Genomic DNA, 17,471 nt, shown 5'->3' with positions numbered 1-17,471 from the left:
ACAAAAATGCAATCCAAAAGGAAGATTGTGCAGGAAAATCTGTATTAATTCATTTTGCTGATTAAAATTATAATTACTATCAGTGATACAAATCAACCCATATACCTAATGCTTTTGCAAAAGCAACTTTCAAAATCACATGAAGGTTAACATGGGTTTGGAAGGAGCCTGTGCAAGTAGGGAGGGAGGTGGTGGCCAGACTGCAGCATCCACCCTGGCTCACTGCACCACGGCAGGAATTTCTCACTTGCAGGGCAGAGGCATGGCCAGGACAGAGATCTGCAGCATAGACCCATGGCAGCTTCCACAGTGCTTGGGAAATCACACTCTGGAGTCCTCTTATGAAACTATCCTTTGCTTTTATTAGAAAGGCTTTTAAGCATCCCAAATTGGAAAGCAACATTTAGTTTCTAGTTTAATTTGAAATAAAAGGTTTGTTATAGCTGAAAATGATAGGGTTTATTTGATTAATCCAAAATAGTTCACTTTTTTTTTTCAGAGAAATAAATCACCATTATGTGCTGGTTTCTCCTTATGTTTGTTTATTGCAATGCTATGGTTTGTTTTGCTTTCAAGTGTCATTAATACCCAAGAAATAAATCAGTTTCTGAATCAGCTTTTCTTTGTCAGATTTGGCTGGGGCTTAATCCTCAGCATTGTCAAAAAAAGCTTTTCTTTGTATGGAGGTTCCTTGTTAGGAAGTACAGCATGTGGCTGGTGAAAATTTAGACATTGTAGTTGTCTTCTTTTAGTACTGTTATTTCCCTTTTCCCTTCTTTTGTCATATGTAGCTGTCTAGGGCTCTGGGTGAGGTTTTGTATGAGTATTTGTTATCAGAGCTGTTTCCATAAAAATTTACAGCTGTATCAGCTGCAATGGGTATGTTTAAAAATGCTTTCCTATTATGCCATTCTGCTACATACTCAGAGAAGGATTATGGCATGGCCAGCTTTCAAACTCAGGCATAGTCAGTCTGCCTCAATGAAATCAATATGTCAGTCTCCACCTCCTCTGGCCTGGGCTTATCTTCGTGAATTACGTATCAGAAGAACATTTTATCATTACAAGCATTTGAAAATTATTCTCTAAAATCAATGTTCTGTTTTCTCTTAAACTTGCCTTTAGTAAAATTTTATCAACATTTTTTTTCTCTAAAAAAGTTAGTGGCTATTAGCTGTGAGGGAAATGCATCTGAATACTTCTTCCCCAGTGACACAGTTTCATCTGTACTATGGCCCACGTAATTTCTGTTCTTACCACAATGACATTCCTGAGGTTACACCCAAGATAAATTTATCTTGATGTATGCTGGGTTATTTATCCATAGAAATATAGCGGGGGAGAGAAAAATCTGGCTGCTGCTGTGGCTGTGCACATGCTAGAAAATCTGCTGGCAGCAAATGCAGCACATGGCGAAAAGTTTGTTGTCCTGATTCTGTCTTTTCTGGAAAGTCAACGAGACGAAGGCAGCCTCGAATCCCCTGAACCAGCAGTGCCAACCACGAGGCACGTGGCTGTGCTCCTTCTGCTTGTAGAGGCACCCTGCATAGCTCCAGCCATCCCTCTTCATAATGTCAGTATCTCACAGAACTGATTTTGTACTGAGCTAAACAGTATTTCAGTGAAAATGCAACTTTTCAAAATATGTCTTTGATGCTACACCAAAGGTCATCCCCACTGTCATTCTCCCCTTCTGTGGCCCAGCGTTGTTAAAACCAGCTGCAATGATGCTGTGAGCTGGCAGGCAGGGAACTGCTCTTTGTAGTTATAGGGACTGAAATGTATGTGTGTCCTGCTAATACCCCCAATTTTAACTTCAGAGCTGCTCAGGGGTTATGTCTTCATCCAGTGAACTGACAAAAATTACAATCCTCTTTCTCTGCTTTCCTTGGCAATTGCACATTGTGGATTTTTTATTTCTTTAGCCAGCAAGGGTCTGCAACCTTGAATTGTGTTACTAACACATCAGATTGATGGTCATGCCACATGGGTGGGTAGCAGGGGTTCCATAGTGCAGCCAGCATCCTCCTTGTGTAGATTACAACCATCAATCTCCATCTGCAGTGAGCATCTACAACGTGATTCCTGGGTATAGGACATCAGTTGGTTTCCAAGGCTGAGTGGGTTTCCATTTGGCAACCATCAAGTGCTATAAAGACATCAGCAGCAGGCAATTTGCTTTGGGTCCATAATATAAGAGCCCTCAATTATCCTATATTCCTCTGTTGCATTAGATCGGTACCTTTTGAGACTTTATAGATGTCTTGTAGGTTTCAGCCCAATAGCAGAGCCATCTCTTTTGCTGGCTAATCAAAAGTGTTGCTTTTCACTATTGGTTTTTTGGAAACCAAGGACAGCTTCTAAGTGGTGTGAGCTGAGCCTAGAATTTCAGGAGGACAATGGGAGAAGCTGATCCATTTGCATGGCAGTATGCTCACAGCCTCAGAAGCTATGAAGCAAAATCCTTCTTGGCATGTCAGGCTTAGCACTTGCAAGACTCATTGCTCAGCTTGGGACACCTCTTGAAAACCTGACCCTCATGTTGGTCTCACCCTTCACCCTATCTGACAACCATGGTCCCTTCTCCTCAGCTCCATTTGCTGGTGGTTTTTCTCACACAGACAGGAAACCCTGACAGTGGGTTGTGAGCCAGTACTTGGGCTGCAACACTGGCTTCCTGGTGTTCTTTCTTGTAGCAACCTTTAGACAGTCCTATCCATCCATGGGGATAGTCACCCTATGTACACTGGAAGAGAGCTCACAGGTTTCTCAGTGGAAATCCTAAGAGCTGTGCTGGATTTAGGGGGAAGCTGTGGTCTGCTCCGGCTGCTCTGGAAAAAATACCTGGATCTCAAACCCTAAAAGTTGTTTTTTCTAAATTTCCCTCACCTTCTTCCCACTCAGCTGCAGCTGCAGGGCCTCCCTTCATATGTGGTCCCCAGTTCATTGCTGGTCTGGTCTGAAAGCAGGCACACTAGGAGTTGCTGCCCTGGTACACTCATTTGAATTTTAACATTAATTTCTATCAGGGAAGCCCTATTGTCAGGGTGGAGAGGAAGGGTGGGGAGTACAGGGAAGGGCTCATCCTAGATAAAGGGGCTGGGGACCGTGGAATTGAGACTGATCCCTCCAGGAAGCATCAGACCCTTTGGACTGCAGGTGGATCCCTGGGGCAGCCAGGAATGCTCTGAGCAGCTTCCAGGTGAACCTTGCAAAGGCTTTTCAAGCACTTTTACCAGGATGTTTCCATAATGTGCCTGTGATTCCTCCAGAAACCATGACTATAGCACTTGGAGGAAGAAGAAAGACTTAATAAAACCAAATGTGTTTTTTAACAGTAATTCACAGCAGGCTCAGTGGTTGAGCCTGGCAGCTGCCATAGCCTGCAATGGCTGTGTGTAGCCAAGCTTAAAAGCAGGAGCAGTGCTTGCTCCAGAGGACCTCTCTCCCTCCTGCTGTCTGGACAAATAAATTGCTTTGTAGCAATGCCTGGAAATTGTGTGGTAGTCGGATACTGAAGATAAAGAGGAAACTGAGTGCAAATTTATACAATGGATTTGCAAAACTCTCACTAAGATAGTGGTCTTTCGGGCTGCCTATTAATAAGAGGCATGGTTCATATCTCTAGTTTTGTCCAGGTGATGGTTTGTCCCTGCAGGGACTATGTAAAGCACTGTCATGCCAGATGCTGCTTTAGAGCACGAGGCTTGTGCAAGTACTTAGAGCAATACTGGAAAATAGCATTTATTTCTTTTTACCATGGTATGTTTGAGATCCATCAGGAATTGCACATATTCTGGGATAAATATAGCCTGTTCCTTTGCTAGCTCTGAGCCTGCAGTGGCAAAGCTGTGCTCCTCCTTAAAAAAAAAAAAAATAAAAAAAAAAAATAAAAAGGAAGGAAGAGGAAAATGTAGTGGAAAAGAAGAGGCATCCCCAGGCTGTGACAAATCCAACTGGTGGTATATGGGAGGTGGGTCTTGGACCTTGAATGCCACCATAATGCCATCTGAGTTGCTAACACAACCATGCATGATGGCATTACATGGGCTGATTCTGTCCTCTAACAGGATGCTCCCTGTAAATACTTAGGAAAGGTGTTTACACAGTCCTTCATTTCTCTACTGCAATGTTCAATGAAAAGTGGGAGCTTTACATTTCTGAACTTATCCTTCTTGAGTGCCTTCTCACACAGGGCAGCACCTCCCCTTTGATGCCCATGTATCTGCCACTTCACCCACCTCAGCTCCCTTCTCTTGCCCAGTCAGTACTAAGTGCAAACCATCTGCTGTGGCCTCATGTCTTGTTGCTGCCATGTGTATGTCTACCCTTTCCTCTGGTGTTTGTTGCCTTTGCTTGATCTGCCCCAGTTTGTGTTTAAACAGTGTAATTGTTGGAGCAGGGAATTTCAGGGAATGGAAGGGTATGCCCTTGAAAATGAAGGGAAAAAACTCCTACAAAATCAATGGATTTCTGTCAATATAAAACAAATTTGAGGGAGAAGAATATCCTCCCTTCCTCTGCATTCCTTCATCTTTTTCTCCAAGGTATTGTAAACAGCAAAGCACTGTTCTGGCAGTGGAAATGGTTTTCTGTGTCTACTTGGAATTACAGTGGAGATCAATAAGAAAAACAGCACTTGTGCAGCAAAGAGTGGATGACATAAAAACTTTCCTGCTCCTGGTGTGGTGTTTACTTTCTTTTATTCTTTTATTTTATTCTTGTATTATGGTTCTTTATTTTCTTTACACATGGGTGTCATTTCAGGCAATTTTTCTTGATTTTCAACAAAGTACAGATTTTACTGTTCCAAAGCAACCCAAACATTTGCTACCCTCCAAGCATGTTTGCTATAATGTGTTTTAAGATCATCTCAATACCTTTCATATAAATACAACCATGTGCTGTTCTTGGAGCTCTATGTGGATGACAGATGAGCTTCATGTGCTTTCTGTTACAGAATTCTTCAAGCAATTCTGGCCACATTGAATGCCGTGGAAAGGTAGAACAGTCTTGAAAAGCTGAGGGGAGGGAAAATAAAAGCATTAGAAAAGGAATGGGAGCATTTGGTGCAATCTATATATAAGCAAAAAAGAGTATAAAGGTCTTCTTAAAAATATTTTTAAACTTGGACAGCACTGTGCCTACCACACATTGTGCCTTTAAATTTGTTCCCTTCATAATTCATTGACAGTAGCAATCTCATTGCAGTGGTTTCGAAGGCTGAACCAAACAGTGAGAGCTGCATTTTGTTTTGTGCATTATTACATTGCTCTACTTTAGCTTAATGAATCAATTACCCACTTACAGAAATTAATTACAAAGCAGGCTCTGAAAGTGTCCAGGATGGGTCGTGTCAAGTCAGAAACATGTTGTATGATGTGACGAGTGATGCTGAGCCTCTTTCCACATCTGCACTTGTGGAACACTTCTTTCTGTGGGATAGAGGAGGTGGGAATGAGGTATGAAACCTCCTGCCACTCTGTTGTATGTAATGTTGATCTTTGTCTTAGGTAATAGTAGGCCTGAGGGCATTGTATGTTGGGGGAGAAGATCTCAGGGAGGCTTGGAGACAACTGAATCACAGCATTAAGGACTCTCCACTGTTCTAGGGTACTTGGGCACTGCACAGAGAGGATTTACTGCAGGTGTTTTGATCTTAAAACATGAAGTGCCTGTGGAGCAACGATGCAGCTCAGTCAAGGGAATGTGATGCAATGGATCAGAGTTAAATTAAAAATGATTTTATGTTTTGTAAATTATCAGAAGTATCTGTTTTCATGCTTGGGTGAACTTGACACATATGAATGTATGAACCAGTGTCTCTGGTGGTTGCTATTATTTTAATAGTAAGTGAAAAAAACAGAGAGTAGAAATTGTTTGTGTTTCTTCATGGCAGAACTGGATGATGTACAATCTGGAAGGAAATACTACGCTCAGCAGAATAAAACTAATTCATGTGTTGTATTGATCTGTGTATAATCTTTCAGCATTAACACTGACTGAAACTGGGGTTGGTTTTGGTTTGTGTTTTTGTCTGAATTGGGGGTTTCATGTTATCAGTAGAAGAAGTTAAGCATTAGATTGATTATTTGAATATTTAAGGGCTGCATCATGCATTGCCATGAATGCTGTGATCTTTAGAGGCACTGACAGCTTTCCCTCTGGCTATTAACATGTCTGCTTTATACAACACAAATGTCAACATCACTACTCCTCTAATTAGAGCAGTAGGTCAAACAACATCTTTGTCTGTAGAGGAACCTGAGCCATTAGCCATGCTAAGAAGAATTCCCTTTGTTAGGCTTGATCTATTTTTTAGGATTTGTTTTATCCTGTGACAACCTATAAATGCTGTTTTTCAGAGTGGGGCATTTTTTCTGCAGAAAAGGAAGTACATAGAAAAGATTCTCTTTCAAGCTGGGAAGCCCTCTGCCAGAGCTGCAAAACCAACCTTCCCCAGCAATCCCAGCTCGCTGCAGGTCTGACCTGCATGAGGGGGGTGTATTGATTTCGTTTTGTTCAAATGCAAGAAATGTATATGCCCAGAGGCAGTTTAAATGATACTAGTAGATAAGCTGTAGAAGCTGTATAGAGATAGAGGAATATAGTGCTTTCCCTTAAAACTGTTTCCTGTTCACTGATGCAAAGCAAAATTGCCATGATTGTCCTCGTTTGGGTACTCTGCTGAAGACACCAGTTAGATTTTGCCTTTTCTGATTTGTTGTTAAGTAGAATTTAGCATCATTTCCATAATGATAAATCTTCCATGTAAGACAGAGAAATCATCCCTGCCCATCTTGAAGATCAGAAAGATGTGATTTCTATTTATAGTTTATCCCATTTCTTTTGCTGACAATGTCTTTGATTGTTTCTCTGTCAATGCACTACACATCTTGCTAACTGAAACTGCCTGTAGCATTATGGAAACAGATTGAAAATTATTTTGAATTAGACATCAGGCTTAGCATTTTTTAATTTAATAATAAAAATATTATAAAAATATTTTAAAATATATGTAAATATATTTTAAATTTATTTTAAATTTATTTATTTATTTTATAATTAAATTTATTTATTTATTTTAAATAAATTTTTAACTAGTATTTTTTGTTCCTGTGATCCTGGTTTTTGGTAGCTAAGTAGATGGCAAGTCTCCATCAGAAACTCTCAGATTACAGAACTGCAAGACTTTTCCTTAGAGTAAGCAATAGTCAAATGAGCAAACACAGACATGAGCTACTGTATGCACTTTAATCTGGCTAGTTGTTTCTTTGGAAAGAAAGTGTCAACAGTAGATAGGAGTCCACAACCATCTTTCCTCCTTAAAGAACAGAACATTGAAGAGCAATACTAGATGGGCAATGATTGGTTTGGGTCTGGTTTCACTTGTGCTTCCTTTCCCCTGCCCTACAATGACATATGCACCCCACAGAGATCAGGCTGGGTGCAGGTAGCCCATTACAAATTTTATGCATATTTGCCTGTACACTCGAGGAAATCTGAAGTACATGGAGAACATAAAGGACAGTGATCCATCATTGCTATGGTAACGTGTTCTGTGCCAGTGTTCCCAAAGCCTTGTGGCACTGGTGAGCACCTCTTGCTCATCTGGGGCCGACTTCTCCAAGGAGTTGCCTGGAGTCGGTCCCTGTGGGGTGGGGTGGGATGTGCTGTTTCCTCCACATGAGGATGATGTGGAGGGCTCTGCCGGCTGCCTTCCTGCTGCTGCCTGCCAAAAAGCACTACTTAAGTGCTTTGCCTCTCCTGGGGTTATCTGGGAAAGGAAACTACCTCCTGAACATCCCTGCAAGATGCTGAAACATGCTTTTACGAAGTGGGTGAAAAGCTCATCGCAGATTCAGTTGGTAGTTCAGAACCTGAAATAGCTGAAACTGCTTGCACTGTTGCAGTGAAAAAAGTTACTTCTCCCTTCCTGCTGTGCCCTCCGGCACCGTGCTGGCACACTGCCTCGGGGGAGCTGAAGTTCCTGCAGAGGGAACACTTTCAATTTGTTGAAGGAGCTGTGCTTTACTACCATGGCTCTTTGGATTTGGTTTGGTGTGTTTTTTTCTTTTTGGATTTTTTTTTTACACTTGCTCAGTGAATATCATTCTCTAGAAAATTAAAAGACAGAAGCTGTGTTTGCAGATTTCTGTTGCCCTTCTCTGAAGAGACAGTTCTGCTTCTGCCGAATTAGCTGCGGCAGATCTATGACCAGGAGGCTGCTTTTCAGTAGGCTGGAATTAAACCATCTAACACTCTCCAACATAAGCACTGTTGCTACAAAGAAGTTCAGACAGAATATCTGGTGCCAAAATCTCCCTTGAATCTCAGAGTGGTACATAATATATCTTTAGAAATCCCAGTCTTACCATGAAAAAACAAATGGAACTGAAATCACTTAATTGTACTTAATTTGCTTTTGTTACTGCAGGACAGACAACTATCAATTGATGGTTTTAAGTTATTCTGTTATTCCACTTCTAAAGGACTAAAGGCAACTATTTCCCTTAGGGTTTGTTTTGTTTTGTTTTGTTGGTTTTGTTTGTTTTTTTGTAATAAGAAGGTATGCACCAAAAGTCAGTAAATGAAAATGGTAAAATAATTTTGGCTGTTGATTGTGTGTAAGACAAGTCTTACATGGAAAAAAGTCTTACATGAATATAACCATTTTCTTGGTTGCATGAACAGCTTAGCTCACTGGCTCAAGTATGGCCTGTGGACTACTTTAGTTCTTGGTCAAAGTGATGCTTTCTGCATCCCTGAATGAAGGAGACGCAGAGAGGGTCATGGATGGCTACCAGGTTTGTCAGTACACTTAGGAATGAGCTGGGGAGCTCTGCTGTTTGTGAAACATGAGTGGGCTCGTGAAGTGGCTGTACCCTGGTTATTTGCTGGTAACCCCCCTCAGCAGGAGGCATTTCTTTCTCTCTCTTGCCCTTCAGGGCTGCCTCTCACACTGCTCTTTGCAGGGTCTCTGGAGGCACACTTCATTGCACACTGTGTTACCCTTTATTATAATGAGCTGAGTGCTCATTAGAGCATCACAGAGAGACACAATTTTGGTTCAGGAACTCTGTAATATTAGTCTGGTACCCGGAAACTAACCTTACCTCAAGCTGGGTTCTGTCAAAATGTAAGAGTAGCATGTAGTGAAGTAGATGATATAATGGCACATGTTTATAAAATGTAGAGAAGAAAAAGTGAAGGAAATCGTAAATCCACAAAACTCCTCTCATTCTCTCCTCACATTCAGCCAACCCTCTGCTTCCCACCTCTCTGATGTCGTGGCCCATACAGAAGGATGCTGCCCTCACACCTCGGTTTTAGAGACTTCCCATCCAGGCAGAGCACACCCATTCCCCAGAGTTTCTTTCATATTAATTTTTTCCTTTTGTAAGTTTATACAGTGAGTATGAACTTAATCAAGAGGTTCAGTGTTGATTCCTTCTGGTAAAATGAAGCTCTGTGTCCCTGTTGTGTTGACAGTGCCAGTGTCACTGAAGTGGAGCAGGCACCATGGTGGCTCTGGCTTGTGCAGGGCTCTGTGGCTCAGCTGGGCTGTGGGTCATGCTGCTTGGTGCAAAGGGGCTCCCTCTGCTCACTCACAGCTTTGTAGTGTCCGTCGTCTGAGGATGAGCACAGATGCATGTAAAGCTTGAGTCTTGTTCTTGACACGTGACTGAGATCACCCTGGGGTGATGCTAGGTTTGAGGAGACTGGTAGGATCAGTAAAATAGAATTTGCTAAAAAAACACCAGCCCTCTCTTTTCTCAACCTTATGCTTATCCAAGGGTTTTTTTTAAGTTCACCCAGCACCAGCTGGCTAAGCAAGCGTGTTAAATCAGGGGGATGGCATGGATGGCACAGCCAATGTGCTGGGTGTGGATGCAGGCACTGTGGAGTGAGCAGTGTTCTGCCTGTTTTCTGGGGGGGTTCTATTAAATGCTGCGTTGCCTTGAGAGTCCACAGTCCAAACTGGGCAGGGAGCTTGGCAGAGTGCATGGCAAGGGCTGGCTGTACCTGCCTCAGGCATGTCACAGGCTAAGGGAGCCTGCATAGAATCTAAGAGATAGAAAATCCCACTTATCAGCAGCTTTTATTCTTATTCTCATTTTTAAAATGGTGTGAACCTAACTCTAAGTGGCAGTGGAAGTGAGAGCCTGAGAGCAATGAGGCATATTGCAGACCAATTCATAGCTGTTGCTTTATTCTGTTTCCCCTTTTCTCTTGTTCTGGGAAGGCAGGAGGAGGTTTGAAAAGCAAAATGCTTCTATCCAGAAAATATATGGGGGAGGGAAGGAAAACCAGACTGATGAGAAAGAGTCCCCTATCCAAGTAACACCAGGCTAGAAGCTGGAAACCATTCCCTGCACAGGCTACCATTAACCTTCAGTGTAAGGCAGGGAAGTTTTCTTTTCACACATCACATATTTCAGAGGAGTGTTCCCCAAATCCATGGTCTGATTTCCAGCTGTGGCTGCATTATTAAGTAAATAAGGACTATTGTTTGGGTGTTAGAAGCCAGTCAGCTTAAACAGAAAGAAATGAGACAGGCAAGAAAGGCAGCAATAGTAAGGAGAAAAGGGTCATGGCAAAAAATGCAGACAGTGCTGAGAAAAATGGTTCTTTGAAACTAATGCTCCCTAACCCAGTTCCAGCACCAGCCACGGGAATTCAAGTGGGGTTTGAATAGGGGTCTTGGAGGTCAGTGTTTTATCCATTAAGCTGTAACTGTCTTAAACTGAGTATGCAGCCTAAGAGACAATTCAGAGCTTTGCCTGATTTGTATTCTGTTTGCACTCTGGGGAGTTGGTTTCTGCAAACCAAATAACGCTGTAACGTTATTCAGCTGATAACTGCCAATTATAAAGTTCACTGTGAGATCCTGCTGTGAACTGACTGAAGGTTTCTGCATCAGTTTTGATTTTGGTAAGCTCTTCAGGTTGTAGAGTTGTATGCATGGATGTAGGGGAAGAGCTTGGAGGTTATGGCAATTTATTAAATCCTCCAAAGTATTTTTCTTTAACTAAAAATTCAATCATAATACAGCTTTGGATGCTCATTTTCACAGTCTTGTTGGGGGTGAGAAATAATTGTTGCTGCACCTGAAAGAGGAATTTGCCTTTTGATCCCACCTGGCTGTAGATATTAGATTACTTTAGAGGCTGGGCTGCCTTAAAACTGATCAAGTGGAAGATGGGCTGTAGGTGGGAGCTTGCTGTTTATAAGAGACCCTCCACCATCTCATCTCAGCCCTCCTGAATTTGTTGTCTTGGGTGATGATCGGGCTTTAGAAAACAGGCTTGGAAAGGCATAAGGAGAAAAGGAACTATAAGGTACTCTTGAAACTTTACTCAATCTCTATTCATCTCTCCTTTCTGTAGCTTGTAGATTTGTGAGTGATTTTTGGTTCTCTTTTTAATTTTTTGTCCAAATCATTGTATAAATTGCCCTGAACAATTCTAAGTATTTCAGTGCTGTTACAATAAAACCAGTGTGCTGTTATGAAAAGCATGTCAGAGGGTGTTGAACACTCCCAGCCTGTACAATGTCTCAAGGGCTAAACTTTATGTTAAGCTTCAGTTGGGAGGGTTATCTTTTAACAAGACTGTTTGAAGTTCTGACAAAACCCCTACATGTTTTAGGCAGTAAAAGAAAACCCAAGGACTAGAAAGTTATACACTTGGAAATTCCCAATATGAAGGAGGACAAGATGGGCAATATAAATCACTTTCACCCTTATAAGCTATAACTATGTTTGCTACTACTTATCAAGTATAAATGTGAAGTCAAAGGAATTTCTGTGGGGTTTTTTGTGCTGTTTTTTTGTTTGGTTTTTGGCTTTGTTTGTTTGTTGTTTTATGTTTGGTTGGTTTTGGTGTGGTTTTTGGTTTTTTGGTTTGGGTTTTTTTTTACAGTTCACTAGCACAGAATAACTGAGTCTTCCATTTCTTATGTTTATTCAAAGGTGACTTGGTTCTTTATTCTTCTTAATGAACATTAATTTGAGCAAAGCTCATTTTATCCCCCCTCTTTTAAGTTGTTGTAGCTTTCTAGATTGTCAGAAGGACTTTAGATTTCTAGTTAACATTTTTTTAACTTTTACTGAAAACTTATTTGCCTTAGATTTTTTTCCCCCCTCCTGCAGTTTTCAACTCATGATACATTTCACTCTGCTGGATACCATGGCTGAGTAAAAATAAAGGATGCTGCTTCATAAAATCTTGATATTTTACTAGACATGGGTTTTTTGGGGTCTTAGACAAGGGTTTGTACTATTTGTCATCCTCTTGTACAGTGCTCTCCAAAGTGAGCTGTGCATGAGGGCAGTCCACTGGACTATAGGAAAAAGATTCAAGAACTACAGTAGTACATGTATATAATTTATAAATAAATATGTACTGGGGTGAGTAAAGTTTTTTACTGATAGGGGTGTGCAGTCAAAAAAGTTTCAAGACCACTGTTAGTTACTTCTTAGCTCATGTGGTGTGTAGCTGGCCATTTAGTAGACACATAACTCCTAAGAAGTAGTGCTGTATGGTGGCTCTGCTTGATGGCAATGTCACAGGGGACAAGAACAGAGTCAGCATTATTTTAGAATACTTAGAAGGTTGCTAGGGGAAAAAGGGTACAAATCACAGGAAAGGAAAAGTAATTATTCCATCATTAGAAATAGTCTCTCTCCTCTTTGGTGTCTTGTGCATTGCAAACACTGTGCAGCTTTGATTTAGAAAAATACATAGTCATCTTGAAAAATCCCAAACATTGCATGCAAACAAGCCTGGTGCACAAATGTGCATAGGGATCTGTTTTCAATTTTGGCACTCATCAAATATTCTTATCTGCCAGGCAATGAGGAGAAATCTTTGCCAAAAAATAATGGAAGGAGGGAAGGGGGAAAGGATGGGGCTGCCAGGATAATTTTTATTAGGTATTCTCAGTAGTTTTGGACAAAACATTTGTTTGCTGCACATCTCATTCACTAGCTCTCCTTGTGTTTATTTTTACTAAAATAATCTGAAAATTATTCTTCATGGGAAATTTTGGGAGAGAACCCCCTCACTGTTTACAGGAAGTTAATATACAAATTTTTGAGTACAGTTTATTTATATTTGGGGCTGGTTTATGCCCACCTTGTAAAGGGCTGTATCTTTTTTGCCATGTACAGGTACAAAAGACCAGGGCTGCAACACTCACTTTTGATCAGAATTAAGATACTTACTCTAAATACATACTATGTCTCAGTTGTGCACAGATTATTGTTTGTGCACAACTGCAGTTTGTTATTCTTCCTAGCTGAAGCATATCTGGAAACATTGAGGCCACAGTTATTGCCCATCATCATCAGTGCAGAACAGGATTTAAGATGAGGCTCCAGTAGCCCAGTATCATGTGCTTGGTCTGCTTCCCAACTGATGACACAGGTGATATAAAAGATAAGTTGTTGCTGCTGAAATTGCTAATGGGAAAGTTTCCACCAACTTCAGCAAGGGTGGATTTGGTATCAAGTGATGCAAAATTATCTCAGAATCCAGTAAAATGTTATAAAAGATTATTGTAGGAGCTTCTACTTACATACTATATGACATGAAAAAGTGGAAGGATTATCTACTATTGTTACAGGAGAGAGCTTCCCTCTGTGTCTGCTTTGTGGTGTTACATGGTAATGAAGGATGTGGTGAGTTGACACGACAAACTGCTGACCTTTCCACCCTCAGAGGTCCTTCTGCAAGTTGAAGTTTTTTCCATGTCTGTAAGCCAAGTTTTATTTCCAACTCATACTGTTTATAGAGGCACAAGTATCAGAAACAAGGTCAGCCATTCTTCATCTTGATGAGAACCTAATGTCTTGGCCTTCCGTAGCCTCAACAAATGCCACCCTAGCACATCTTTCCTCCTGAAGCAGTAGAGATCACCAGCTTTTGCAACCATCCTGTGCTGCACAGCCTTTGCTTTACTTCTGCTTTCTTAAAAAGTTCTTTCTCAATGAAATGCATTCTGGCAACCTGAAAATCAGGCAGGTACATGCCTTTAGAGAACTGCTAATAATAAAAATACATTTAAATGCAATTTATGATAATTTTTTGTCATCTTATTCCACTCCAGTCTCTTCAGCTGTTTTTACATGCCTTCTCTCTACTCCAGCATCCTTTACATAAGAAAACCTCTCCTTATCTTCTCCGTGTGCCTCTAAGAGGCTTACGGTAAAAATACTTCCACTGGGTTATGGTGCCCACAACATGCTATAGAAGTGTCTCATGATGCAGATATCTTACCTGATCAGTAAAACATGATGTTTGAATTACATTACATAATGTCAGATAGCATTAAATAACAAATGTTAGTACTAGAAATTAACAAGTGCAATTTTGTAGCGAGAAGCACATAATCTCTCTTTGAGACTATGGTAAAGTTAACATTTCATGTTTTAAATCCAAACCCCAGAAATTTATATGACCTCCTCGTAAATTACGAGCTACAAAAAATAATGCATGCTGTTCAGATGACCACTACCTACAGCTGCTGAAACCACATGTGATAATCTGCCTTCTAAAGCCTGAAGAAAAGTTCAAAAAGTGAAAATACATCTGTTGTGGAGCAATACTGGGGGACAGCAAATGTTTGGTGACATAAATATGAAAGCTTTTTTCAGCTGATATCCCAAGTTTATATTGACGCTCAGACCATTGCTAATGGCTCTTAAAATCAAAGTCTTTAATTTGTTTTAACATTAAAAAAAATGTTACATGGAAAAGTGAAGTACAGCTCTTAAAATCTGCAGTACATAAAAGGGTTTATAACAGACTCTTTAATACTCTCTTTTTTTTATTCTCTTTAATACTCAGCCTCTTGAAAAGACAGAACATGATAACATCTGAGGCCACCAATGGGAGCAGTGACTGATTTTAACCTGCTACTGGAGCAGGTGTGGATGGTGTAGCTCATTTTAACTACAATCAAGGAGGTGCTTACAGTAGGGAGATGACCATGCTGGTGGCTGCAGACATGAAGGCTTAGAAAACAGTCTTTGTGCCACTGGCTACCATGAAACAACATGGAAATGTTTGTTTAATAAGGACTGTAAAATGTCCCAGGCACTCAGGACTCTTAAGTACTTTCATACTTTCAGGGCAACTTTTTCTGGCAAACTTTGATCACATCAAATAAATTTCCCATGATATCATAACGGTCCATTTGTTATAAATGTGCTGATTTGTGGATGTGCTTAAGCTGACTTAAGCAAGAAAGCACTGTAGATATCCTGTGTATGAAGTGGCAGTTTATTTCTCTCCATATGGTCCATAGCTTGTTCCATTCTGCTTAACTTGGGGTCTGGGCTTGCAGCCCATTGCTCATCACAGCTTATAGAGGAAAATTGTAGACAGCCACAGAGTTAATTCTTTGCAATACAGTTATTTATTTAATGTGATACCTAAGCTGTTTGCATCAGTCAAAATATACAGTCCCCTTGAAAGCAGGTGAGACATGACTGTTCCCTTTGTGGATTGAGGAGGTGGAGGTGAAGTCACCTTAGGAAAGGGCATTGCATGAATTGAAACTCAGTGGTTTCCCAGCAAGAAAAAAATAGGGCTCCCTGAATCCTCAGGTCCTTTCCAAGATTGGGTAATATTTTTCTGCCAAACGTTTGTTGATCACTACCTGAACGGATCTATACCAAGAGGCTCAAGGTTTAACACTGGGCCAGCAATTAAATGAAAGACAGATGCTTTCTATCAACTTCCCTCCCTTCTCAGAAAGGGAAAGGAAAGAAAAGAAGGGAGAGAGACTTACGGGTTGGCAACTAAGCAACACAGCTTTAATGAGAGAGTAATTATGAGAAAGAAAATAACTTAATCCATGCAAATACATACCAAAACCACTGTTGCACTCCCACTCAATAGCCCTCACATCACCACCGTGGTTGCAGGACAGGACATGGGAAAGTCTTGGACTGGATTCCTGGAGTCAGTGGCAGATGGGAGTTCGAGGCAAGAACACAGATTCAGGAGGGCAAGGATCAGGATCAAAGGCAGAAGTGCTCCTAGGACACCAAAGATGTATGAAGAGAGCTCAACTCTTGTGATCCATGAGATTTACACTGAATATGACATGTATGGGGTGGAATACACCAGTTGGTCAATTTTGGGTCACCTTTCTAGTCTACTCCTCCCTGCAGGAGTGTTGCGGGTTTGACCCCTTTACTCCCCTTCTTTTCCAACACACAAGAAGTTTGACAGAACCAAGCAGTGGCTTTGGTTCTTTATGCCATTCTCCAGCAGTAACTATAAATGTGGAGCATTATCAGTCCTAGAAGCAGACACTGACTGGAAAACATGCTGTTAGTTTCAGCAAGCGCAGCCACTTAGAGAAGACTTAACTGAGAAATAGAATACTAGAAATGAAAATTTGTAGTGTCCTGGCTTAAACCAGGACACAAGGGTTAAGTCTTTTCTCTTTTAAGTCCAGGGCAAAACTAACTTGGACCTCAGCAGTGATGGGATTGCATCCTAAATTGATAGTCTCAAGAAGAGTTTCATTTACATAATATGCTCACTGTGGAAACAATTGTTTTGCTCTTAAAGTGGCAGTTAGCACCTTACCTCATTGCACAGTAATTTTTTAAATACTGAATAAGTGTACTGTAGTGTCCTTTCCAGTATCTCTCCTGCTCCTTTAAAATGAAAAGCATGAATAATAGAGATTTGAGAGAGAAATAGCATATATAGAAATATACGTATATATATATATAAATATATACAAATATATATAAATGTTAAACTTTGAGAGGACAAGGAATTGTTTTTTTTTTCCCAGAAGCATGTTTAGCTGTTGCAAATCTCAGTGCATGAGGAAATGTCTTTCTTTCAAAGTCTATTAACAGCTGAAATTTGTTTTTCAAATATGAATATACAAACGCATATTTTATATGCTGCATTTGTGCATATATTCATACAATTAGACTGTAGTTTTTGAAATCAGAGTGTAATTTGTCAGTTGAACTTAAAGATCTCTTAATCATAAGGTCACTAAATGAAAGACATTGCCATATACAAATTTTGTGCTTTGTGTAATATGATAAGATGCCTTTGGGGAGTAACTGAATTAAAAAGAGGTATGTGTGCATAAAAATTTATTTGGAAGGTGTGAAATATGTCCTTATTAAGAAAAAAATTGTTTTAATCGTGCCTGCCTTCAAATAGCTCATAGGTTGTTACAATTTTATCTTTGTATTATGATTGTAGTAGTTTTTTTACAGTACACGCAACACATTTGATAGTGCATTCTTTCATTCTTAGAATTAGCTGGGGTTTGTATTTGGACATGAGTAATTTTGAGGCTAAGATTCTCACCTTTCTGGGCTCAGCCTATAGCTCTAAGAATTAAAAATATTTAACATTATTATCTTATATAAATTATTTCTTCTGGTAATGAAACGCTCCAAATGAATGCAAGTATAGTATCTG

The 17,471-nt window shown here is 40.4% G+C and overlaps 1 protein-coding gene across 8 annotated transcripts in view; it reads left to right on the top strand.

The window, feature by feature from the left end:
- EVL (Enah/Vasp-like) overlaps positions 1–17,471 on the top strand; it is a 146,038-nt gene that overhangs the window by 45,917 nt on the left and 82,650 nt on the right. Inside the window, exon 1 of one of the 8 annotated variants that reach the window (XM_071745605.1) lies at positions 13,665–13,684. The exons of the other annotated variants lie outside the window; for them this stretch is intronic. Within the exon in view, the coding sequence (XP_071601706.1) occupies positions 13,680–13,684 (5 nt within the window). The 5' untranslated portion in view covers positions 13,665–13,679. Of the gene's footprint in view, positions 1–13,664; positions 13,685–17,471 lie in introns of those variants that run through there. 8 annotated transcript variants of the gene reach the window in all.

This window comes from Heliangelus exortis, chromosome 5, assembly GCF_036169615.1.
Source record: "Heliangelus exortis chromosome 5, bHelExo1.hap1, whole genome shotgun sequence".
NCBI classification, from domain to species: Eukaryota; Metazoa; Chordata; class Aves; order Apodiformes; family Trochilidae; genus Heliangelus; species Heliangelus exortis.
Note: the sequence above shows the minus strand (reverse complement) of the source record. Positions and strands in the feature narration are given on the sequence as shown.